The sequence below is a fragment of the Cetorhinus maximus genome, unplaced genomic scaffold (genome assembly GCF_964194155.1).
Source record: "Cetorhinus maximus unplaced genomic scaffold, sCetMax3.hap1.1 HAP1_SCAFFOLD_1428, whole genome shotgun sequence".
NCBI classification, from domain to species: Eukaryota; Metazoa; Chordata; class Chondrichthyes; order Lamniformes; family Cetorhinidae; genus Cetorhinus; species Cetorhinus maximus.
The window spans coordinates 16,600-41,998 of NW_027597369.1; the positions used below are offsets into that span (position 1 = coordinate 16,600).

The window sequence follows — 25,399 nt, forward strand, 5'->3', positions numbered from 1 at the left end:
GAGATACTCGGACAGGGGACCAAAATCTTGGTCAAAGAGGTAGATTTTAAGGAACATCTTAAAGGAAAGAGGCAAAGAGGTTTAGGGAGGGAATTCTTGAGGTCGGGTCCTCTGGCTTGGCTGCCAACAGTGGAACAACTAAGATCAGGGAGGCTGAAAAGGCCAGAATCAGAGGAGTGCAAAAATCTTGGGAGGGTTGGAGGAGATTACAGAGGTAGGGAGGGAGGGGAGGCCATGGAGGGATTTGAAAACAAGGATGAGAATGTTAAAATCAAAGTGCTATTTAACCAGCGAGCACAGGGGTTAATGAGTGAATGAGTTTGATACGTGTTAGTACACAGGCAGCAGAGTTTCGGGTGACTCATGATTATGGAGGGGTACAATGTGGGAAGCCAGCCAGGAAGTGCGTTGGAATTGTCAAGCCAGGAGGGAGCAAAGGCATGGATGAGGACGGGAGCAGGTTGGCTCAGATAAGGAGAAGGGGTGGCACTCACCCACTGAAACTGCCCATTCCCTAAATGACTCAGCAAACGACAGGTTTCTTGCAATCTTTATTTTATTCAACATATTGCTGCCTCCTGGCAAATACAGTCTTCAGGAAGTTGCAAGCCTTCAAACACCACAATACACGTTGTCATTAAATATAATTCAGAATTCTAACATTTGAATAAATTTTTTTGACAGTGACATTTTGATGGCAAACACATACAATTATAAAACTCTTGTGCCTAAACTGAGCACCAGGTCGTCAAGTCTCCCCCTCCCCCCAACCATTTCAATTCAAACTCAAAAACCAAAATCAAAACGGATAGCAGGTTTTAAAGTCCACACGGCTCTTGCCTGCAGGTCACCACCTGGCCTTAGTACGAGGGGAGTGCCAAAAAATACCGAGCCAACGAGGAGGGGGCAGAGAAACCAAGAGAAATCCATCACACACTGCATCAGCCATTGCTCCCTCATCATTAGGAGAGGCTGTAACTGTGCTCTCATAGCGACCAAAGTGCTTCCCAGGCGTGTGGAAAATTTCAGGAGGAAAATGGTCATGTAATTAAAAAAAAAAACACGTTGTAGGACTTTCTAGAAGCTCTGAATGATTGTCACATTCCCCATGGGAGTAGGTCCCCCCCCCCTCAATTTGTATAGATGTCAATGAAACATGGGTGTGTCTCTGGAAGATCAGCTATATCCAGAAGGAATATCAAACAGTGGAAGGACTGGAGCGTTTTGGCAAAGATAACTTGGGAGGGGGTGAGAAATTTCCGATTGTCAACTGAAGATATTTTCACTCAGTTGATCCATGACAGGTTTCTTTGACACAACCTCCCAAATCAGTGACTTCTGCCCTGTGGAAGGACAAGGGCAGCAGGCACATGGGAACCACCAAGTTCCACAGCGTTCTTACTTGGGAGTACATCTTTATTGTCAACGTGTCAAAATCCTGGAACTCCCTCCCTGACTGTACTGTGGGTGTACCTACACCACAGGGGCTGCAGCGGTTCAAGTCAGCATCTCACCACCACCTTCTCATGGGGCAATTAGGGATGGGCAATAAATGCTGGCCTTAGCTGTGACACACACATCGTGTGAATAAACAAATAAACCCCTCCCCCCCCCGGCACCCACACCCTGAAACAGGGTTCTATCCAAGATCAGGGATTGCCCTGTGCTCGATGTGGTCTGAGTGTGCTCCCTCTGCCTACAGGGGCTGAAGTCAGATCCCCCAGACACTCCTCACCCTCCTGCCTCTGTCACTATTAAAGTTACTACATTTTCAAAAGGTGTTGCGAAGAAAGTGTTTCTCTCTGCCTAGTTTCAGATGGCAGAGTAACCGTAAAGGATGTAACACATCCTTCAGTTACTGGTGGAGACTGACGTGTGGGACACTCCCGGACTCCAAGGCCGGGCTTAGCTTGGCTGCATGGGAACAAACTGCCAGCACCAGCCAGTATACGACCTGTGATCTATACAAAACTCCTTCCTGTTGACCCCTGCTTATTTGGCTCCACTCTTCCCGAGGGTCCTGTGCACACCCGAGCAGGAAGGGCCATTGGGACTGTGCTGAAGTGTGAACCATGAAGAAGCCACTGTCAGTGCAAGGCAGTTTAAGCTTCCTTTGTTGGCAGTGCCTATTGTAGAGAATGTAAAGCTGCAGGGATCTTGATGTGCACGTGTTAAGATAACGTGCATTTGTATAGTGCCTTTCACAGCCTTGGGACGCGTTCCTTGACATTGAAGTGCAGTCTCGGCTGGGCGGGCAAAAGCCACAAGCTAATTTGCACAAAGCAAGATCCCAAAAACAACAACAGAACAAATGACCAGTTAAATGTTTTTTTTTTAAAAAAAGGTGATACTGGTTGAGGCATGAACGTTGACCAAGGAGAACTCCTAACCCTTTGGACCCTTCCATGAGATCTTGTATGCTCATCTGAACCAAGTCTGGTCATCTTGGTTTAACATCTCATCTGGAAAGCTTGATATTATGGGAACTGATCATTAAGCTGGAATGAAACATCTGCTCCACTGGACACAATTCTGTTGTGATGTCTAGGTTAGTCCTTTACTGAAATATATCGGGAACTAGAAGTATCAGCTGCAAACTTGGACTTGGGGCCGTGTGTTGAAGATTAAGAGGTCACACGCAAGTGGCCTTGGCTGTAACAACTCTCGGCAGGTTTCAATTACAGGAGCTCTACACAGCCAGGCAGGAATGCGTGTGGAGGGAAAGCCAGGAGGTTTCTAGCAGAGGGGCATCTTGGGTCTTAGGGCCTTGAATGAAGTACAAGGACGTCTGTTTGGTTGTAGTACAGAAGGCGGAGGGAGAAAGAGGAGGAAGTGGATAGAATAACGTTCTAAGATAATAATAGCTGACCTCCCACTTAAAAGCTAAACTGCAGAAATAGGTCAAATGAACAGAGGGGACATATTTAGGGGCTGGTGACCAGTTTACCCGAAACACTAATCTCCATCACTGGGGACAGGTGATTCAGTCCAGGTAGGAGTATATTCAAGGCTGAGATCGAATATTTATGGCGATAGGGTGGGAAGGTGAAGCTGAGGTGGAAGATCAGCCATGATATTACTCAATGGCGCAGCAGGCTCGAGGGGCCAAATGGCCTACTCCTGCTCCTATTTCTCCTGTTCTTAAATCATTGCTTTTTGTGCGAGCTTGCTGTGTGCAAATTGGTTGCCGCCATTTCCTACATTACAACAAGTGACGGCACTTCAAATCTTACTTCAGTGGCTGCGAAACACTTTGGGACATCCCGAGGTGGTGACAGGCGCTATAGAAACGCAAGACTTTCTTCCTAAGTTGGTCACGGTTCTGGAGGTAAATGCACGGGTTCTCTCCCAGATCCTTGTGTCCCTGCCTCACTCCCCAACCCCCATAAAACACAGTTCACCACTGGGTGAAACAAACTCTCTCCGGACCCCCGTGTCCGCCTTTCATGAATCGAGCTCTTTGGCTTCTCAAATAGCAAGTTCTACGTGGTGCACATAGGATTTAACCAGAGCAGGTGGGCCCCAAGGTGTTTTAAGCCTTGCTCTTGGCTGCTTGCGAGTGTAGCCCTGGACCCAGGACAGGCAGCTCCCCTGTCAACTTGCAATCACTCGCGAGTTGCTGATGGTTACGGGATCTGATTTTTGGGGTTCAGCGCGGCCAAGGACAGCCCTGAGCCCACGAAACTCAAAACGGCACAAACCAGCCAGAACGCAGGTGAGAAATCGGGGTGCCGGGGGCTCCGAGGGCCGTGTTGTCGGGAAATGTTGGGGGGAGTCACGGGCGCTAGTTTGAACGTCCCAGGGCTGAAAAGGGTACGTGCAGGAGTTACAACCCGAAATTCGGAGGCGAGAAGCGACTTCTACCAACAAGCTTCTTTCCCCTATGCAAACGTGCACTGCTTCGCAATTACATTAATACTTATATTTTTGGATCTTGCAATTTTACTGGTAGGTTGCTGAGGGCCTGGTTTTGGGGGATCAGAGGGGGACAGAGGAGATTCTGGGGGATCGACCAGCGAATCAGAGACTACGCATCAACTTTACCCCCCACCCCGCGTCTATTATGAAAGTAGGGGCTGAGAACAATCACTAGGTTGGTTAACTGTGGAAGGGTGGAGGGTGAAAGAGAAACTACAGTAGGCGAGGAATTCAAATTAATTTATTCTGCAGAGCCTAACCGATCTGGGTATTAAGAATTTGGCCTGAGACCATGCTTGCAAGGGCACGCGTGTTGGTACGCATGGAGACAGCGCTGGAGTCACGCGTGCTTGCCCGGGCTGAGTGTGTGATTTACACTCTATGCACTATGAGGACCCTGCACGTCATGGAGCCCAAGTCAGCGAGGGCCTGGGAAGGCGGGAGACTTGGTTTGGAGATGGCAGAGCGAGTGAGGAAGATTAAATTAAACCCTGATGCCCCATCCACCATGGGAGGGGATACTGTCCAAACCAAATGCTCGTATGCTACATCATCCCCATCTGCAGTAGTGAGTTCGCATACGCCATCGGCTTAACATTCGGGTGAGGCTGGAAGAGAAAGAAACAGGGTTATTACATGGTTAAAACTACACACTCCCCAACTTCTACCTATATGCACAGTATCTCCATCTTGTGCGCTCTCCCTCTCTCCACCTCATTGCTCCTTCTTCTACACAATTTGTTTCCAAGGAGGCTAAATGGTGCAACACCTCTGATGTTGGCGTAGTGGAAATGTCACTGGATTAGTAATTCACAGGCCCAGGGACATGGGTTCAAATCCCACCTTGGCAGCTAATTAAATTCAATTAATAAAATCTGGAATTGAAAGCTAGCCTCAGTAATGGTGACCATGAGACTATCATTGATTGTTGTAAGAACCCACCTTGTTCACTAATGCCCTATAGGGAAGGAAATCTGCCGTCCTTACTCCACGGCGCATGTGACTCCAGACCCACAGCAATGGGGTTGACTCTTAAATGCCCCTCTGAAATGGCTGAGCAGGACACTCAGTTCAAGGGCAGTTAGGGACGGGCAACAAAAGTTGGCCTTGCCAGTGACACCCACATCCCGTGAACGAATATAAAACAACTCACCACAGTTTTAAATTGATGGAAGATGGGTTTTAAATCAGAGCCTTTGAGGTGAATGTATGCTCCTTGGTTTCCCATTTGATCACTGGAAGAGAAGGAGCATTCATTAAGAGAAGGCTGCAGGCAGAAGCAGTTACTATACACTAGGACTGGAGGCCAGTATGCACTGGTGTGTACACTGCCCGCTGGCAAATTAGCAGTGCGACATTAGTTCACAGAAGGTTTCTTCATTGCCTCTCCCAGTGGATAACACAGCTGCGAAAGGGAGGGGAGGAGGAGGTGTTTAGTCACGATACCTCTGCCCAACATGGAACATGTTTGATGAATCAGCTCTTCTCCTACCCGGCCATTCCCATTACTCTTGATCTGTACCGAGTCCAATGGTTTTAGCCGAGGCAGAGTGCGGGTGCCCCTGGGTTTAAGGAGGGAAGCGATCAGACAAGATTCTCAAGGCTGATGAGGAGACGGTGGTGTAGTGGTAATGTCATTGGATAGTAATCCAGGTGCCCAGGCTAATACTAGCAAGCCACTCAATTCAAAGGCAATTAGGGATGGGCAACAAATGCTGGCCTTGCCAGCGACACCCACACCCCATGAAAGAATAAAGATCAAAATTCAGCGACGCTGGAAAGCAGCAGCATTTAGATGGTAAACTGCCAGAATTTCCTGTCACTGCTCGCTATCGAGACCGTTTGGGTGAGCTAGGGTGAAGCTACTCCAGCCAAGAGGATGACTAATTCCACAGTCTGGCAAATTTGAGATTGGGGGGTGGGGTGGGGTGGGGTGCTGCGTTTCACTAAATGAATTTGTCACTGAGTAAAGAGTCAAAATCCTGGGACCCCACCCCCCCACCCCGCCCCCCAACACCTAACAGCACTGTGGGTGTACCTACACCACATGGACTGCAGCGGTTCAAGGCGGCGGCTCAGCACCACCTTCTCAAGGGGCAATTAGGGATGGGCAAATAAATGCTGGCCCAGCCAGTGACGCCCACATTCCGTGAATGAATAAAAAATGTTTCTTTACTCAGGGAGCTGTTGGGAGTATGAAGTGCTTTATTGCGGGGACTGACTGAAGCAGAGAGCATTCATCTGTTCAAGGGGAAATAATAGCAAAAATACAGGAGGAGGCCACTTGGCCCATTGTGCAGAGTGCAGCTCTTTGAAATTTGTTCAATTATCTCCACTCCTCCTGCTCTTTTCTCACAGCCCTGCAATTATTTTCCCTTCAGGCAATCTGATCAGTTCCCCTACTGAAAGTTCCTATTGAATCTGCTTCCACCGCCCTTTCAGCCAGCGCATTTGCAGGTCACAACAACTCGCTGTGTAAAAAAAAAACTCTTCTCTCCCTCGCTGCTTCTTTTGCCAATTATCTTAAACCTGCATCCCTCTGGTTACTGACCCCCCTGCTGGTACAGATAGCCTCTCGCTATTTACTCAGAGAAAATCTTTCATGATATTGAATACCTTAATTAAATCCCCCCCCACCCTTAACCTTCTCTGCTGAAAGCTAGTTAAACACTCGGCGCAAAGGAGGATACGGCGTCGCGGGGAGAAAGCAGGGCAAGTGACATTAGTTTTGGATTGCCCCGATACAGAGCTGGCACCGGCAGGATGGGCTGAAGGGCCTCCTTCTGTGCACTCCACGGAGCTAGCACCTTCAGGAGAAAAACCGGGCGGAGGAACGCAAGGTCTCTGCCCATCCTGGGCAGAACAGGCTCCCTGTGCTCCAATGAGTCACTGGAACAGTGCAGAATACTCACCAATAGTTTGGTGCTGAGAACACAGTGATACATTTGCCATTATGTGTAACCTCGTAGCCCTCTGGTTTCACCTCGTGGCTCCTGATGATGTAATCCAGTTTATTCTCTTCTAGGAACCGGGTGGTGACGTCGGGCCCAAACTGGCAGCTGACGCCACGCTTGCTGACCGACCTTCCGTTCTGGAAAAGGTAATGGAGACGGGACGCTTTCACTCTTGGGCACCGGGCAAGATACGGGCGAAAACAAGAGCCACCCAACGACAGGCAACAGCCTGGTGCCCCAGGGCTTTATTGGTGGGAGCCAGCTGAGAAAATGCATCGTACGTGTGGCACCTCAGAAAGCCCAGGTTTGAACCCCCTCCCCATGCCCCCATCCCATTTGGTGATGTCAAATTGAGTAGAGGTTGGAGGTGCCACAATGGTTTATAGTGTGAGGAGCAGGAGTAGGCCATTCGGCCCCTTGAGCCTGCTCCGCCATTCAATAAGATCATGGCTGATCTCCGGTCTCAGCTCCATCTCCTGCACCATCCCCAACCCCAAATACCTTCTTTCCCTTTAGTGTCCAAAAATCTATCAATCAGAGTCTTGAATATACTCAACAAATGATCTCTGGGGTAGAGGATTCCAAAGATTTGCAATCCTCTGACTGAAGAAATCTCTCCCCATCTCAGTCCAAAATAGCCGATTCCTCGTCCTCAGACTATAGCCCATAGTTCTAGACTCTCCAGCTAGGAGGGGGGCAAACAGCCTCTCAGTATCTACCCTGTCAAGCCTCTCAGAGTACACTCCAATGAAATCCCCTCTTAGGGCTCCTAGTCTAGGGAAGGAAAGGTGGGGTTATTCAGCCTCTGACCACCTCCCTTGGAAAGGGCAGGCATGTGAACGAATCAAGGACAGGACTGAGCTTGGGTACGAGAGTCCTGTGGCTAAACTGAGCGCTGACACTCACTGCCTAGCTGTGTGTGGCTGAGTCTTAGGGAAGCACAACTTTGAAATCATGTTCCCTTAATGTCGTAGATACCTCCAGCTGCTCATACTAACAAATCTCAGTGTTCTGATTTTTATTCACTAAATGAGGCAGCCATGCTAACCACCCTTTACCAACGGCCAGGCCCACATAACTTAAACAGAACAGGAAAACTGTTAAAGCACATTGTGCAGATGGATGGCCTTCGATTACCAAGGTTTTGGGGCAGTTACATATGAATTAGGGGCCATTTGGCCCCGAGCCCACTCCAAATTCAATAGGGTTATGGCTGATCTGATTGTGGTCTCAACTCCACTCTCCTGCCCCTATAACGTTTGACTTCTGTGTCAATCAAGAATCTGCCGAACTCAGCCTTAAAAATGTTCAATGACCCAGCCTCCACCGCTCTCTGGAGAAGAGAATTCCACAAACTAACCCTCAGGAAAAACTTCTCCTCATCTCCGTCTTAAATGGGAGGCTCCTTATTTTAAGACTGTGTCCCGTAGTTCTAGTCTCTCCCACAAGGGGAAACATCCTTTCAGTATTCACTCTGTCAAGTCCCCTAAGGATCTTGTATGTTTCAATAAGATAATTCTTCTAAACTCCAATGGATACAGGTCCAACCTGTCCAGCCTTTCCTCAAAAGATGGCCCTTCAACTCAGGAATCAGTTGAGTAAACCTTCCCTGAACTGCTTCTCATGCATTTATATCCTTTCTTAAATAAGGAGACCAAAACTGTACCCAGTACGCCAGATGTGGTCTCACCAATATCCTGCATAACCATAGCAAAATATTCCTACTTTTATATTCCATTCCCCTTGTAATAAATGACAACATTCCATTTGCCTTCCTAATCACTTGCTCTATCTGCATAGTAACTTTTTGTGATTCATGTACCAGGACACCCAGATCCCTCTGTATCTGTGAGTTCTGCAGTATCTCTCCATTTAAATAACATTCTGCTTTTTTATTCTTACTGCCAAAGTGGACAAGTTCACATTTTCCCCACGTTATACTCCATTAATTCTGATCTAGGCTTACACATAGAAGGGCCGCCAAAGGTTTGAATGCAGCATGCCCAGATTCTGGACTCTTACCTGAGGCTGCGGGTCTGACCAGAGCAAGTCACACATTGGACCTGTGGCAAAAGAGCAAACGAAGCAAACAACAGGTTTAAAAATGTAGAGAGACACAATAGTCAGGAACAGAGAAACAGCAAGCCTGATAATGAAACACTTAGGTGAGAGAGAGGAGATGAGGGGGGAAGAGAGAAGATAAATGAGGCGGGGGGGAGAGGACAGGGTAAAACAGGGGAAAAAAGCGAAAAAGCAAAAAATAAGTTTGCCTGTTACTTGTGTGGCCAAGAAAAATTGTTATAAGGAACAAAAGTCTCTTTATTTGTAACCAAGCAATGTGTGTGTGTGACTGGTAGAAAGATAAATTCTACCTGAGTGAGTGGAATACGTTTGAGACTAAGGCACATTTCATTCTGCGTACATTCCTTGAGGGATTAAATCTGCCTCAAAACAGTGACGTCAAAGTTTGACCTCTGCCCGTAACCCCTCTTGCAGTGTAAACATACATGTTGAAGTTTACAAAAAAATAAAAATCTGGCTTAACAAACGAGCTTGAATTTCACGTTTCCACTGCCCCCCCCCATCACCGACACTGATCAAATTAATGACTTACGTCCCACTGTGGTAAAGACCCGGTCCTGGGTGCAGGCCACCAGTCATGGAAGCCCTGGGCATGTAAAGTGATTGCGAGTCCCGTCAGAGCACCGCAGGTTGGGATTTCATACCTGAATCTGGAGGTTGCCGGTTCCGATCAATCTTTTTGATGTCTTCGAGGGTTATGCCGTCTTCACTGAAGAGTCCACCATGCATAATCTATTGGACGGTGAATAAAATAATCTCGAATGAAAGGCTGTCTCAGTGAAACATACGTGATTCTGAAGCAGTTTGAGAGATTGTTTCCGCTGGTTGGGGAATCTAAAGCACATTGTGGGGGTGGGTCACAGGATAAGGGGCTGATCATTTAGGACTGAGATGAGGAGAATTTACTTCACTCAGAGGGTTGCGAATCTTTGGAATTCTCTACCCCAGAGGGTTGTGGATGCTCCATCGTTGAATACATTTAAGGCTGGGACAGACAGATTTTTTGGTCTCTCGGGGAATTCGAGGGATATGGGGAGTGGGCAGGAAAGTGGCGTCGAAGCCCGAGATCAGCCACGATCGTATTAAGTGGTGGAGCAGGCTCGAGGGGCCATGTGATCGACCCCTGCTCCTATTTCTTGTGAAGGCTGCATGGTCCAGCATCATCCAGAAGCCACCCCACCCAATGGGAACTAGTCGAGTGGCTTCTAAACTCAGCGGTTCAGTTTGTTTTTATACAATATTTATTCCTCAATCAACATCACGAAGGAAAAATGGATTACCTGGTCACAATAACATTGCTATTTGTGAGATTTAGGTTGACACTCCAGTGCTGTACTGAAGGAGTACCGCACTGTTAAACCAAGGTCCCGTTGTTCTCTCAAGTAGACATTATAGATACCTCAACACATTTCAAAGAAGAGCAGGGGAATTATCCTGGTGTCCTGGCCAATATTTATCCCTCAAATCAACATCACTAAGACAGAGAAGAAATCAGTTAACGTTTCGAGCCTTCATGGCCCTTCGGCAGAACTGGAGCATAGTTAGAAGAAGGGAGAAATATAAACTGGTTTAAGGTGGGTGGGGCGGAGGGGGGGGGGAGAGAGACATTGAGGGTGTGGTGATTGTGGAGATGAGCAGATAATCAAAAGATGTCACAGACAAAAGGGTCAAAGAGGTGTCGAAGGTGGTGATATTTGTCTGAGAAAAGTGCTAATTAAGAATGGAAGACAGGATATTCAAAGTACAGCTGTAGTGGGGGTGGGGTGGACAGACTAACAAGGTTTTAGTTTTAGATTTAAAAATAATGGAAATAGGTGGGGAAAGAAGAATCTATATAAATTATTGAAAAAAAGCGGGGGTGGGGGGTGAGAAACGGGGTGGGGATGGGGAGTTTAAGATCTAAAGTTGTTGATCTTAAACTTTAGATCTTAAACTCCCCCTCCCCCCATCTCTCCCCCCCCCCCGCTTTTTTTTCAATGATTTATATAGATTCTTCTTTCCCCACCTATTTCCATCATTTTTAAATCTAAAACTAAAACCTTGTTAGTCTGTCCACCCCACCCCCACTAGAGCTGTACTTTGAATATCCTGTCTTCCATTCTTAATTAGCACTTTTCTTAGACAAATATCACCACCTTCAACACCTCTTTGACCCTTTTGTCTGTGACATCTTTTGATTATCTGCTCATCTCCACAATCACCACACCCTCAATGTCTCTCCCCCACCCCCCCACCCCCCCTCCGCCCCACCCACCTTAAACCAGTTTATATTTCTCCCTTCTTCTAACTATGCTTCAGTTCTGCCGAAGGGCCATGAAGGCTCGAAACGTTAACTGATTTCTTCTCCACCGATGCTGCCAGACCTGCTGAGTTTTTCCAGGTAATTCTGTTTTTGTTTTGGATTTCCAGCATCCGCAGTAGCTTTTAGCTTTTTGTTTTTATCACTAAGACAGGCTATCTGGTCATTATCACATTTTGTTAGTGGGAGCTTGCTGTGCACAAATTGGCTGCTGCAGTTCTTACAATAGTGACTACACTTCAAAAGTACTTCATTGGCTGCAAAGCCCTTTGGGATGCCCTGAGGTCATGATAGGCACTATATAAATGCAAGTCTTTCTTTTTCTTTATATTCCACTGATCTCCTGATTGGCCTCCCACCCTTCACTCTCTGAAAACTTAAGTATATCCAAAACTCTGCGGCCTGCATCCTAACTCAGACCAAGTTCAGTTCATTTATCACCCCCCCTGCACCCATTGACCTACACTGCACCTCAATTGTAAAATTCTCATCTTTATGTACATCCTCCATGGTCTAACCTCTTCCTGTCTCTGTAATCCTCCCTAGCTCTACAATTCACCAAGATCTCTGCGCTCCTCCAATTCCGTACATACCTAATTTCCACTGCCTCACTTTTGGCGGCCGTGCCTTCAGCTGCCTTGGCCCTAAGCTCTGGAATTCCCTCCACAAATCTCCCCTCCAAGACCCTCCTCAAACCTACTTCTTTAAACAAACTTTTGGCCACTTGTCCTAATATCACTTACGTGGCTCGGTGTCAAATTTTGTTTGATAACCTTCCTGTGAAAGGTATTGGGAAGATTTTTTATTACACTAAAGGCGCTATAAAAATGCAAGCTGTTGAGGGGACCAGATCAGGAAGATCTGGCATACTCCAAGTTGGCCAAGTACTTGGTACTGCCAAGTAAGCCCTGCATAGGTGGGGAGGGTCTGGCTCAGCAGTAATGTCCCCCACCTCCTATAGTTGAAAAGCCTGGTGAGCTTAACTCTCTACACATATGAATAGCCACTTTGGCATGGTATCAAAGGGGAACCGGTGCCTGCAGAACTGGATCCCAGTGCCCTCCTGGCAGGCACTCCCCATGCAGGACTGAGGGAGTGCTGCAGTGTCAGAGGTGCAGTCTTTTGGGTGAGATGTTAAACCGAGACCCCCACTCACTCCATCTGCTTGCTCAGGCGGATGGAAACATCCCACCACGACTGTTCTGAAGAGGAAGGGAGTTCTCCTGGTGCCCTGGGCCCAATATATTATCCCTCGATCAACATCTCTTTGAAGAAAGTTATCAAGTCATCATCATATTGGTGTGCGTGGGATCTTGCAGTGTCACAAATTTACTGGCACATTTCATCCCACAGTGACTACACATCTGTTCCATAATTAATGACGTTATAACATTGCTGACCATTATCTCATTGCCCCTTGTGGGGACTGGCTGCATGAAAATTGGCTGCTGCATTTCCTACATTACAGTAATGACCACACTACAAAAGAAAAAAAAAGTACTTCACTGGTTGTAAAGCACTTTAGCATGGCCTGATTTTGTCAAAAAAAAAAGCACTGTAGGCATTTGTCTTTCTTTAGCGGCCTTTTCTTGAGAATCTAGACAGTCGAGAAACAAGCAGTCCGAACCCAATGAAGCAGACAGACCGAGGTTCACTCACCAATACTTTACTGTTAATGCACTGAGCTAGAGGCAGCCACTGGAAGACCTCGCTGAACAGCTCAAACATCTGTGACGTATATTTGGCTTTCACCTCACCCTCAAAGCCGTACATTTGGTTCATGTTGTCCGTTTCGTGGTTACCTACAAGGACCAAGAACAAACCTCCCATGAGCCGCGGATGCCGCTGTTTTATTGTGACACGCCACCGTCAACTTTGATTCCAGTCCCCTTGGCCTCTCAGAATTTATCCGCTCCTGCTTCCCTTCCTCCAGGTGTCACAAGCTATTTCTTGCTGGAGAGCTAAGCTTGCTCTTGGGCATCCTACCGGGGCTCAGCCAAGGAGAATACCGCAGTTCAACTGTGTGGGTGGGAGAGGGGAAGAAACAGTCAGGCAGCTTTCAAGCCGCTCCAGAATATTATTCAGTGACCCTTGCCGATCCCTAACCTAATCTAGAATTAGGGGTCACTGTTTAAAAATAAGGGCCGCCCATTTAAAACAGATGAGGAGAAATTTTTTCTCTTAGAGGATCATGAGTCTTTGGAATTCTCTTCCTTGAAAGGCAGTGAAAGCAGAGTCTTTGAATATTTTTTAAGGCAGATCTAGATAGATTCTTGATAAGCAAGGGGGTAAAAGGTTATCAGGGGTAGACAGGAATATGGATTTGAGGTTACAATCAGATCAGCCATGATCTTACTGAATGGCAGAGCAGGCTTGAGTGGCCTACTCCTGCTCCTAATTCGTATGCTCGTATATAACCTATACCAACATAGTGCAGAGTCACGACTGGGCTCAGCCGCAATCTCTCCCATGGTCAATCAGCAAAAACGCTAGATTTGCAAAGAATTTGCATTTCTATGGTGCTTTCACAACCACCAGATGTCACAAAGAGCTGTACAGCCAATGAAGTGTAGTCAGTGTTAATGCAGGAAGACAATGTGTGCACGGTAAGCTCCCACAAGCAGCAATGTAATAATGACCAGATAACCTGCTTTTTGTGATGTTGTTTGAGGGATCAATATTGGCCGTGGAATCTTTGAGGTCCACCTGAGAGGGCAGACGGGTTAACGTCTCATCTGAATGACGACACTGCCAACAGTGCAGCAGCTCTTCAGCACTGCACTGGAGCATCAGCCTGGATTTTTGTGCTCAAGTCTGAGGAGTGGGACTCGACCCCACAGCCACGTGGCTCAGAGGCAGGAGTGCCACCTTCTGAGCCATAGCTGACACTAAAGGCATTAAACGGCCGCCTGAGCAAGATACCGGGGTGGGGGGGGAAACGGTAGGAACGGAGTTCCTGTGGTATGATATCCCGGAGTTGGGAGGGGAGACAGAGGGGAAAGGCCGGGTGGGAAGAAAATAACACCAAAAATAGAACTGACCAACTCATCTCGACCCAGCTAATGCTCTTTCCTGTTAGCTCACTATCTGTCTAAATTTATTCCTCATTTATTTTTGCGCCCTATACTCCTTCCATAGCTCCCTTTTCTATTTTTGCTCACTTTTCTGCTATTCTTCTCCCGCAGCCTGTGTATCAGGGGTTCGCCCACTGGGATTAGATTTCATTACGTTACACTTGTCACCAGCCTGTGCTTGAGAGTTGTGACCCTGTGGAGAGTTGAGTGCTGAAACATGCTTTTGACTTCAAACACAACTCAATTTAGAATAGTTCAGTGGGTAGCACTTGCGCCCGGGTTAGAAGATCGTGGATTCAAGCGCCACTCCTGCCCCCTGCCTCATCCACTTGAACACATAATCCAGGCTGACCCTCCAGTGCAGTACTGAGGGAGTACAGCACAGTCGGAGTTATTATCTTTTGGACAAGAGATCAAATGGAGACTGCTTCTGCCCTCTCAAGGAAACATAAAAGCTCCCACTGCGCTATTTCAAAGTGCATATGGTCTCCAAGGTGTCCTGGCCAATATTTATTCTGTGTAACTGTTGTTTGAGGGACACAGTTTGTTTACATAACAACAGTGTGACTGCACACCTGAAATATTGGCGGTAAAAGTACTTTGGGGTGTTCTCCATTGAAATACTTCATGTAGCCACCCATCGGTTCCCAGTGGCAAGGGTGAGCTTAGACATGCTCAAAATGTTTTCATCTGCATTAACAACTACTCTCCAGGCTATATGGCAAGCTGCAGTGGAGCAGTCAAGTTGTCAGTCTCTTCTCTGTTATTGTTCTGATACTACTCCCTGCCTCTCAGCTTATAAAACCACCTCCCAAGTTGCCTTCCTCTGGTCTCTTTTCTAACTCGACGCCCACCAGCCCCGAAATTTTGCCTTTCCACATGTCCCAGTGTCCAGTTTCTGTCTTAAAACGCTCGCTGTCTGGAGTGGTAAACACTAACTAATTTAAACAAATAGAGAATTGCCAACATTTGAATTCCACGCCCCCCTCTTATTTCAAGTTACTACACATCCCCCCACCCTTTCAAGGATTTTAATTTTCCTTTTCTCCGTTTAATCTCTCTTATTTTCTCCCACTTTCAATTAATTCCCGTTGATGCCAATTTTCTGGTTGATGTGCTCCATTTTTGAAATGGGAAGTGATTTTTATTTTAATGAAGAGCTTTTATGCACCAAAACAGCTACACCGTCACACCAGCTCACTGGCACCTTTGTCCTATAGAATCAAAGGAGGCCATTCGGCCTGTTGTGCCTATGCTGGCCCGCTGCAAGGACATAAGAACTAGGAGCAGGAGTAGGCAATTCAGCCCCTCGAGCCTGTCCCGCCATTCAATACGATCATGGCTGATCTCATTTCGGCCTCAACTCCAATTTCCTGCCCTCTCCCCATAACCTTCCAACCCGTTGCAACTCACCTAGTCCCACTCCCCCACCTTCACCCTGTAGCCCTGCAAATTTCTTCTTTTCAGGTAGTTACCCAATTCCCTTTCCAAGGTCTCTGCTTGGCACATCAGGGCATGTACTCATGGCACGGCAAACCTCATTTAAAACATTCCTGGTTGGATGGGTCATTTTTCATCAAGGAGCAGGGGTGAAAGGGAAGCTGATTTGAGTTCATGTAGACTCTGCCCCAGAACCAGAAAGGACCCCATTCAAGATCAGAGGGTCAACATACACCTTAAAATAAAAACAGGTTAACCTGATCATTTATTTTTTATTGCTGTTTGTGGGATCTTGCTGTGCACAGTTTGGCTGTCGTGTTTCCTACATTACAATAGTGATTACACATTTAAAAAGTGCTTCATTGGCTGCAAAACGCTTTGGGGTGTCCTAAAGTGGTGAAAGGCTCCACAGGAATGCAAGTTTAGAGGAGGCGATGGGGTAGTGGTAATGTCACTGGACCAGTAATCCAGAGACCCAGGCTAATGCTCTGCGGGCACAGGTTCAAATCCCACCAGGGAAGCTGGGGGAATTTAAATTCAATTAATAAAAAGAGATGAATAGAAAGGTAGTCCAGTGATGGTGACCATGGCAATTGTGATAAAAGCTCATCTGGTTCACTGATGTCCCTTTAGGGAAGGAAATCTGCCATCCTTACCCGGTCTGGCCTACATGTGACTCCAGGTGCAGAGCAACGTGGTTGACTCCGAACTGCCCTCTGAAATGGCCGAGCAAGCCACCCAGTTCAAGGGCAATTAGGGATGGGGGCAATAATTGCTGGCCTTGCCAGTGATGACCACATTCCACAAAAGAAGAAAAGTTCTTACCACAGGACAAAAGGGAAAATAAATCTTACCTCGGAGAACATGGAAGTGGTTTGGCAAAAGTAGCTTGAACCCAAACAGGACTAATATAACCTCCACGGAGAATGACCCTCGGTCTACAAAATCTCCATTAAATAACTGAGCAACATACAGATTAAGGAGTAAATACTGGATTAACAACGGAGAACATTAGACATGAAACAGGACTTGGTTCTTGCATTATACAAGGGGTGAGGAGTAACGAAACACCTCGCTGGGTGTGGTGGATGCACGCAAGCACCCTCGGCTCCCAAACTAATTTAGGTTCTAGCCCTATTTCTAGTGGAAGACCTGGAATATAATTTAACAGGTTATAAATGTTTCCCAAGGCAAAAGCCAGAAGGGAGTGCCAGTGCTGTTGCCGCAATTTCCACATCGCTGGGTATTTTTGTATGTAGCAAAGGCCCAAGGCCCAAGCAGCCATTGTGTTGCTGTTGTTCTAAATTTTTTATATTTGGTCATGGGATGTGGGCGTCGCTGGCTGGGCCAGCATTTGTGCCCATCCATAGTTGCCCCTTGAGAAGGTGGTGGTGAGCCGCCTTCTTGAACCACTGCAGTCCATGTGGTGTAGGTACACCCACAGTGCTGTTAGGGAGGGCATTCCAGGATTTTGACCCAGTGACAGTGAAGGAACAGCGAAATATTTCCAAGTCAGGATGATGTGTGACTTGGAGGGGAACTTGCAGGTGGTGGTGTTCCCATGCGACTGCTGCCTTTGTCCTTCTAGGTGGTGGAGGTCGCGGGTTTGGAAGGTGCTGTCGAAGGAGCCTTGGTGACTTGCTGCAGTGCATCATGTAGATGGTACACACTGCTGCTACTGTGCGTCAGTGGTGGAGGGAGCGAATGTTTAAGGTGGTGGAAGGGTGCCAACCAAGCAGGATGCTTTGTCCTTGAGTTTCTTGAGTGGTGTTGGAGCTGCAATCACCCACGCAAGTGGAGAGTATTCCATCACACTCCTGAATTGTGCCTTGTAAGATGGTGGACAAGCTTTGGGAGTCAGGAGTTGGGTTACTCTCTGAATTCCAGCTTCTGTTCCCGTCTTCTACTCATGGATAGATAGGGAATATAGACTATTGTGCAAACTGTGCCACTAAAACCCACTCTCTGATACAAATGCTTCAAGCAAGGCTTACAAAGAGTAATAGAGCGGTATGTATAGAGAAGTGGCCAGCTTCTATCTCTAGTCGGTGTCAACATATCTCAACCAGGCTGCTAAATCTGGCCTCAGAACCCCTGATCTAAGAAATGAGAGTGGTTTGGGGGGGCGGAGAAGAGAAGGGAAACCAACTGGAATCCCTGCTTCTAATCACTATTTACTGAACTTGCCAGAAAGGGGGCTGTGGTGGATGGAGGTTGAGAAAGAGAATGGAATCAGCTGTGAAGCCACCCAAAGCCAAATAGTGTGCTGATGCTCAGATGATATGTGGTCAGTTGGTCAAAACATCAGAATGGTGACACTTATAGAACAGGACAACAGCAAGTGGTCAACACTGGTGGAGAAAACTAGCAAGGAGAAACAGAGAGCTGAGATGGGAGAGACACCATGACCTGGACACCAGCTTCTCATCAGCAATATGAGAGTCAGGCCCAAAGACATAACGCACTGTTATCCGTTAACCAGTATTACTGTGGAATATACCCACTTATTTCACTCATATGCACTCAGTGGTAACACTCTTAAGGCAATAGGTTTAAGCCTCATTCCAGGACTCGAGTACAAATCTTATACTGACACTCCAGTGCAGTGCTGAAGGATTGTTGCATCGTTAGAGGTGCTGTCCTTTAAGGGGAATGTTAAAGTGAAGTCCTGGCTGGATGTAGAAGTGCTGCAGATGCAAGGTCAGGCCCAGCCTGGATGTTAGAGAGGCTCACTCCCATAATACAGGGTGTTGGGGGTGCTGAAATCAGCAGACTGCCCACCAGATTTAAATAAATAATTAAGGGTCAATTGGCCCTGATAATACTCTGCCCAACGCCATAAAATGTTTGGTGTCGGCAGTCGGGCAGCCCAGTTTTTAAAAAAAAATTCCAAAAGGCAGGAAAGAAAGGGGAATACTATCTTTGGGGGGGGGCTGCCCTTTGCGGACCAGGGGGGCAGCCCCAGTAAGATGGAACCCCACCTTTCTTCCTACCCACATGCTGCATCAAGCGCACCACCTGCCCAAACCCTCCCTGCCCAAGACCCCAGACTTTCCTGTCTCCGGGATCCATTGGGACAGCTTCTTCCTCGTTGCATTCTGTCCCCCAACATCCACCCCGTAATATTCTGCCCAAGGCTTGTACGGACGGAGAGCTCGAAAACAGGATTCGGCTGGAGGGCACCTTGCTGGCCAGCACGGACACGAGGGGCCAAATGGCCTTCCATTTCCATGATTCTATGCCTGTTTGACATAAACATGCAGGGCTCGCCAAAGATTATAGGGGTGTGTCTCAACGTGCTGCTCTGCATTTATTTCTAAACCAACATCAACTGTTACAGGTTAATAGGTCAATTATCTTGTTGCTGTTTGTGGAACCTTGCAAATTGGCTGTTGCGTTTCCTACATAACACTAGTCAATGTACTTCACTAGCTGTGAAGCGGTTTAGGACATTCCGAGGATTTGAAAGGTCCTACATAAAGACAACTTATTTATTTTCTATCCCTCCCAGAATTACACTGGGGCCACTTATACCTCACTCACATTACCAGGGATTTCCCCCAAGGTGAAAAGGATACATAAGGATTAGATTCTGAAGGTAATCCGTTGAGTTCAAATATATTCAACAGGTCATAGTACTGCCCGTGAATGTCTCCGCAAATGGTAATGGACTCTTTCTGAAAGGGAACAACAACCAGATGAGTACAAGTAACAGACGCACAGATACAGGCAGATGAAACGCTGTCCTCCCAACAACTTAAAAAAAATCCATAGGAGTCTCTGAGGTCTCGAGGAGTTTATGCAGCAAGGATTGCAACCCAGCAATGTCTGACGACAAGATCATTGACCAGAAACGATAACTTTGTTTCGCTCTCCACAGATGCTCCCTGCCCTGCTGAGTATTTCCAGCATTTTCTCTTTTAAGGCCAGAGTGCTTCTTGGTGCCAGCATCCACTGTGTTGAACAGAGCGGCAGTTGGTTGGCATGGGGGTGGGTGCCTCACTGACTTCAGTATGTGTTGTCTGGGCTAAATCAGTCACAGTGGCCCCTGCTATAAAATGCGTGGCGACTACAGGGTTGGCTTTGGCTGTGATGTTGAGTCCTCGCATCAATGCCCAGGCACTCTCAGGAATGTGGGAATGTGGACGAGGCACAGGAGCGCTGCCACTGCCCAGGAATGGTTTCTGGGAAGAAGAAAACTGAGGGGAAAAGAATAGAATTGCACAAAGCGTGCGGCATGGGTTCAGGCCGTGCAGCACCACTGCTCCTCGGTTCAGCTCCGGAAGATTCCTCCGTCCTACTTCACTTAACCCCACCTGCATATCTTTCTATTCCTCAAATCGTGTCGAGTTGCTTTTGTGTTTGTTGTCAAATCAGCCTCGGTGGAATTTAAGCGCTTGCACAGGAAAATTGGGAGTATACATGTCAATTTACCCACCTCCTCTTGCACAAGAACAGATCTCAACACTGAGGTTGCTCTGACAGATCATTTTGAGTTACCGTTATTCTCTGTTTAGTAAAGACTCGATGATGCCAGAATCACATTGCACAGGGGGAATGCATTCGGTCCATTGGGCCCATGCTTTGAAAGAGCTATCCAATTAATCCCTTTCCCTATCATTACAGCGGCAGAGCCATTATTAGTCCCAACGCATTTGTTTGCATGGAGGGATTGTTACCCGGCATAGCCCTTACCTCACCCAGCGTGATCTCTACCAAGCTGGGTAGTTTCGACAGCACTTCTTTCACCTGGACCAGAATCTGTAAGGGAAGGAGAGATAAGTCAGCCACACGATGCAGGAAACGGGGTCAATGTTTCCACCTGAAAGGATCCATGCAGGCCACGTTCTGTGATAAATAATGCACGTGCGGGGTCGTACAAAAAACATAAAAGGCACATGCACGGAGAGAGAGAGAAGTAAAAAAACAAATCACATAAAATTTTAAAAGGAAAATTGGAAGGGGCTAAATATGAAAACAGGAGCCTTAATCAGAAACTCACAAGACATGGATATATGGGACCTGGGTAAATGTTACAAACACTAAATCATATCAGAATTTGACCTCCCATTTAGTGAAGGGAGTTGCGGGGGTGGGGGTGTGAGTGGTGTTAAGAACTCGAGAGCTGATGCATATTTTCATACTGACTCAGAACACAGGGAAACTCACTCAGAACACAGGGAAACTCACTCAGAACACAGGGAAACTCACTCAGAACACAGGGAAACTCACTCAGAACACAGGGAAACTCACTCAGAACACAGGGAAACTCACTCAGAACACAGGGAAACTCACTCAGAACACAGGGAAACTCACTGGCAAGTTTACAGGTGCCTGAAAGCAACTTTCCCAGTGATATGATGCAGTGGTATTTACCTTCTAAATATAGCTGCTCTAAAAAGAGTGCTTAAAGGTTTGAAGACAGTGGTTTGAAAACTTCCCATCAAAATTAAGTGGGAGCGGGAACATGAATCAATATATTAAACTTTAAAATTATGTGGGGTAGGGAGGGGAGAAGGAGAAGGATTAAAGGAGGGAAAATAAAATGGAAGAGGGGCAGAAAATTAAGAACTGGGTTACTAATTAATAAGCACATTTCTTGTAGCTTTACTGTTATAATGTTAGCGATTCAGGGTCACAATGTGTGAGCTGCAAATAAACCAATAAAACAGGCGTTAACTATGACAGCTTGTATTTGTTACAGTGCCTTCAATGTGGTAAAGCGTATCGGGCACTTTGCAAAAATGCAATCAGACAAAAGGAGAGAGCCTGCTGTTTCTACGATCCTGCCAGTACTGTGCTGGTTAAGACATGCTATTCGGGACTTGCCATCTTGTGCAGTTGCCACCCTGACATCTCCTGGTTACAATGTGCTACCGCAAGTCTTGGAAAAGGACTTAACAGCAGAATCATTCATCAGAGAGAATCCCCGAAACTTCTGGGCTGCCAGATGCTGCCCCTCGGGTGCAGGGTTCAATTCGAGTTTGAAATGGAATTTACAGCCATTCGGCCCCTCTGCTCCATGCTGGTGCTTCTGCTCCACACGAGCCTCCTCCCACCCCTCTTCATCTAACTCAATCTCTCTATCCTTCTCTTCCTTTCTTCCTCATGTGTTTATCTAGATTCCTCTTAAGTCAGCTATGCTATTTGTAATAGCCAGTTCCACATTCTTACCACTCTCTAGGTAAAGAAGTTTCTCCTGAATTCCCTAATGGATTTATTGATGACTATCTGATATTTATTGTCCCCTGGTTTTGGTCTCGCCCACAAGTGGAAACATCATCTTTAAGTCTACAGTAGCAGACCCTTCAGAAATTTAAAACCCTCTGGCCAGATCACCCCATAGCCTTCACTTTTCTAGAGTAAGGAGCCTCAGCCTGTTCAGTCATCCAGGTAGCCGGAGCCTCTCAGCTCACCCTAATGTGGAAAGCCGGCAAGGGTGACAAAATCCAGCAACACAAAGCTCAATGATGATCACCGTCTAGGAGGAACAGGCATTTGGGCAAGATGCCACAAGGCATCCAGTGCCCAGGGCATCGCTCCCCAGCCAAGGTGGGCAGAGGGGGGGGGGGGGGTGCAGAAAAGATTGCACGATGGTTTGACATTGAGAACATGCGAACACAAAGTGCAATATCGAGAGAAGTCAGCAACAGCCAAGAGACAATAATGAGAAACGGAAAGGAAAGGGACTAAAGCCAATTCGCAGGAGAACCTTACCCTAGGGCAAACTGGCCCCTCTGTCGATATCTACATCTGTCTTTCAGCGAATGTCCAGGTTATGTTGTTACCTACCCCAATAGCACAAAGCAAAAGCTCTTTACCTGATAAGCACATTTCCTGTGCAATTTCTTCTGGTCTTTAAACCACTGCATCAGGTCTTTCATGAACTGTAAAGTGACTTTCCCATCTTCCAGTTTGGGGCCAGTATAATCATCTTCGATTGCTAAATACAAAATAAAAGCCAGGAGACTGAGAGGCTGGAACAAGTACAAGATCAAAACATGAGTTAGGCAGAGTGGGAGGGTCGGCACAGTTTACCTATGATAATGCCTTCCTTCCTAACTTGTTGAGGGTTCTCAGCCATCGGGATAGGCTCATGGAATGGTTTTCTTTCATAGGGGAAACGTACAGAGAAAATATGATTTGAGCATTTTAAAATGCTGCAGGAACTAAGATTTTGTGCAGGTGGGTGGTTTTTTTTTTAACTCATTTGCCAGCATTTATTGCCCATCCCTAACTGCCTCTTGAGGTGGTGGTGGTGAGCCACCTCCAACTGCTACCGTCCACGTGGTGTAGGTACACCCACAGTGCTGTTAGAAAGGGAGTTCCAGGATTTTGACCTAGTCGCAGTGAAGGAACGGCGATATATTTCCAAGTCAGGATGATGCGTGGCTTGGAGGGGAATTTGCAGGCGATGGCGTTCCCTATCGGCTCTGCTGTCCTAATTCTTCTAGATGTTAGAGTTGCGGGTTTGGAAGGTGCTGCAGTGCATCTTGTAGATGGTACACTCTGCTGCCATGGTGCACCGGTGGTGGAGGGAGTGAATGTTTAAGGTGGTGGGTGGGGTGCTTTGTCCTGAATGGTGTCGAGCTTCTTGAGTGTTCTTAGGAGCTGCACTCATCCCGGCAAGTGGAAAACATTCCATCACACCCTTGGCTTGTGTCTTTCAATGGTGGAAAGACTTTGAGGAGTCACGAGGCTAATCACTCTCCACACAATTCCAGCCTTGATCTGTTCTCATAGCCACACTATTTAGGTGTCTGATCCAGTTAAGTTTTAAGTCGAGATGTTGATGGAGGAGGATTCGATAATGGTAATACCGTTGAATGTCAAGAAGAGGTGGTTAAATTCTGTTGTTATTTGAAGTCAATAGGAATTGGAGAACTCGAGGGCACAAGTATAAAGTACAAAAGCAGGGGGGGCAGTTTTGGTGGCACAAAGAGTTACCAAACATGCAGTATATCGGTAAATATGAATTCACTGCAGTCTTTCAAGAGTCACAGAGGGTCCTGAAAGCAAAAGTTACCTCAAGTTACTGAAAGTAGTAAGAGGTGGTGGGGACTTTTGATGAAAGTGATCCACAGACCCCTGGAGCTTAGCTGGATTGAACAGCTGCTGCTCCTCACAGGTCTAAACTTGTGTCTGTTTTCTCTGCCATTCAGGAGATTGCTAAACTGTGCTGAGGAATGGGAGCGGGGTTGGAGGTGAGGTATGGCGGGTCAGGAACGTGTACAGATCACCTGATCATTTCCTGTCCTTTCACAGGTTTGTGAATGTCACGCCCGCAAAGGTCACCACCTGGGATCACACGTGAAGGCCAACACAGTTTAAAAATAAGGGGTCTCCCATTTATGATGGAGATGAGGAGAAATTCTTTCTCTCAGGTGGGTCGTGGGTCTGTGCAACTCCGTTTCCCAGAGAGCAGTGGAGGCTGGGTCACTGAATATTTTTAAGGCTGAGCTAGATAGATTCTTGATTGACAAGGGAGTCAAAGGGCATGGAAGGTAGGCGGGAAAGTGGAGATGAGGCCACAATTAGATCAGCCATAATCTTATGGTCTTATGGACAGACCAGACTCAAGAGGCCGAATGGCCTACTCCTGCTCCTAATTCGTATGTTCATAGATAGCAGAGTAACCAGCACCTGTAGAACCAACAGTACAGGCGAGGGAATTAACAGAATTAGCAGGACAGATGAGAGACTGTGAAGATGAATCAAGCAGCCACAGCATTGCAAAAAATAAAAGCCTGTTGCTACAAGCCACCTTCACTCACCCCTGACTTAGGAGAAATAACAGAATAGGCACAATAGCATAGTGGTTATGTTAATGTACTTGGAGTCCAGTGGCCCAAGTTCAAATCCCACTTACAGTTGGGCAATTTAAATTCAGTCAACTGTATAAATCAGGAATAAAAAGGTAGTCTCAGTAACAGTGACCATGAAACTACAGTACCAGGCTGTTGTTACAAACCCCATCGGGCATCTTTCAGAAATCTGCCGTCCTTACCCGGTCTGGTCTATATGAGACTCCAGAGCCACAGCAACGTGGTTGCCTCTTTAACTGCCCTTGAAATGGCCCCAACAAGCCACTCAGTGGTTCAAGGTAGCAGTTCATCGCCAGCTTCTCATGGGTGATTAAGGATGAGCAATAAAAGGCTGGCTTTGCCAGCAACATCCTAATTCCCTGAATGAGTAAATTTTTATAAACTGCTTGGGGCTGGGGTGGGGAAGCCACTGTGGATTGTGTGGCATGTCATCTACTTTGGAACAGCTAATGAACCAGGAAAGATAATGCTCTGATCTCCAACGTGGCTAAATGTCATTTCTGAGGGGAAAATGGGAAGCTATTTATTCACCCAGTTATCCTTCCAGCTGCTCTCTTATAGCAGCCGGTAAGTATTCAGGCTCGTTTCTGAGGCAGGAGCTCTCAAGTCCCACACCTTTGGAGGTTATCCTGTGCACCTATCCCCGTTTATTTTTAGATGAGTTAAAGCTGCAAGCTTTACAACTTCTGATACAATGTCAACAACTCTCAGCAGCCATTGGAGGCACCAGCTGAGAGAGAGATTAGAGAGAGGGGGCAGCAGAAGTGCACGCAACCAAACACGGCGAGAGAAAAAGCCATAGAGAGA

The 25,399-nt window shown here is 46.9% G+C and overlaps 1 protein-coding gene across 1 annotated transcript in view; it reads right to left on the reverse strand.

The window, feature by feature from the left end:
- Window positions 1-538: 538 nt before the first annotated feature.
- The window catches only part of ppp5c (protein phosphatase 5, catalytic subunit), a 36,789-nt gene continuing 11,928 nt past the window's right edge, over window positions 539-25,399 (reverse strand). Inside the window, exons 4-13 of the mRNA XM_078536698.1 lie at window positions 22,589-22,710; window positions 20,463-20,528; window positions 19,346-19,444; window positions 16,622-16,727; window positions 12,913-13,055; window positions 9,599-9,686; window positions 8,895-8,935; window positions 6,831-7,009; window positions 5,072-5,153; window positions 539-4,526 (exon numbers count right to left, since the gene is read on the reverse strand). Coding sequence (XP_078392824.1) covers window positions 4,464-4,526; window positions 5,072-5,153; window positions 6,831-7,009; window positions 8,895-8,935; window positions 9,599-9,686; window positions 12,913-13,055; window positions 16,622-16,727; window positions 19,346-19,444; window positions 20,463-20,528; window positions 22,589-22,710 — 989 coding nt within the window. The 3' untranslated portion in view covers window positions 539-4,463. The remainder of the gene's footprint in view (window positions 4,527-5,071; window positions 5,154-6,830; window positions 7,010-8,894; window positions 8,936-9,598; window positions 9,687-12,912; window positions 13,056-16,621; window positions 16,728-19,345; window positions 19,445-20,462; window positions 20,529-22,588; window positions 22,711-25,399) is intronic.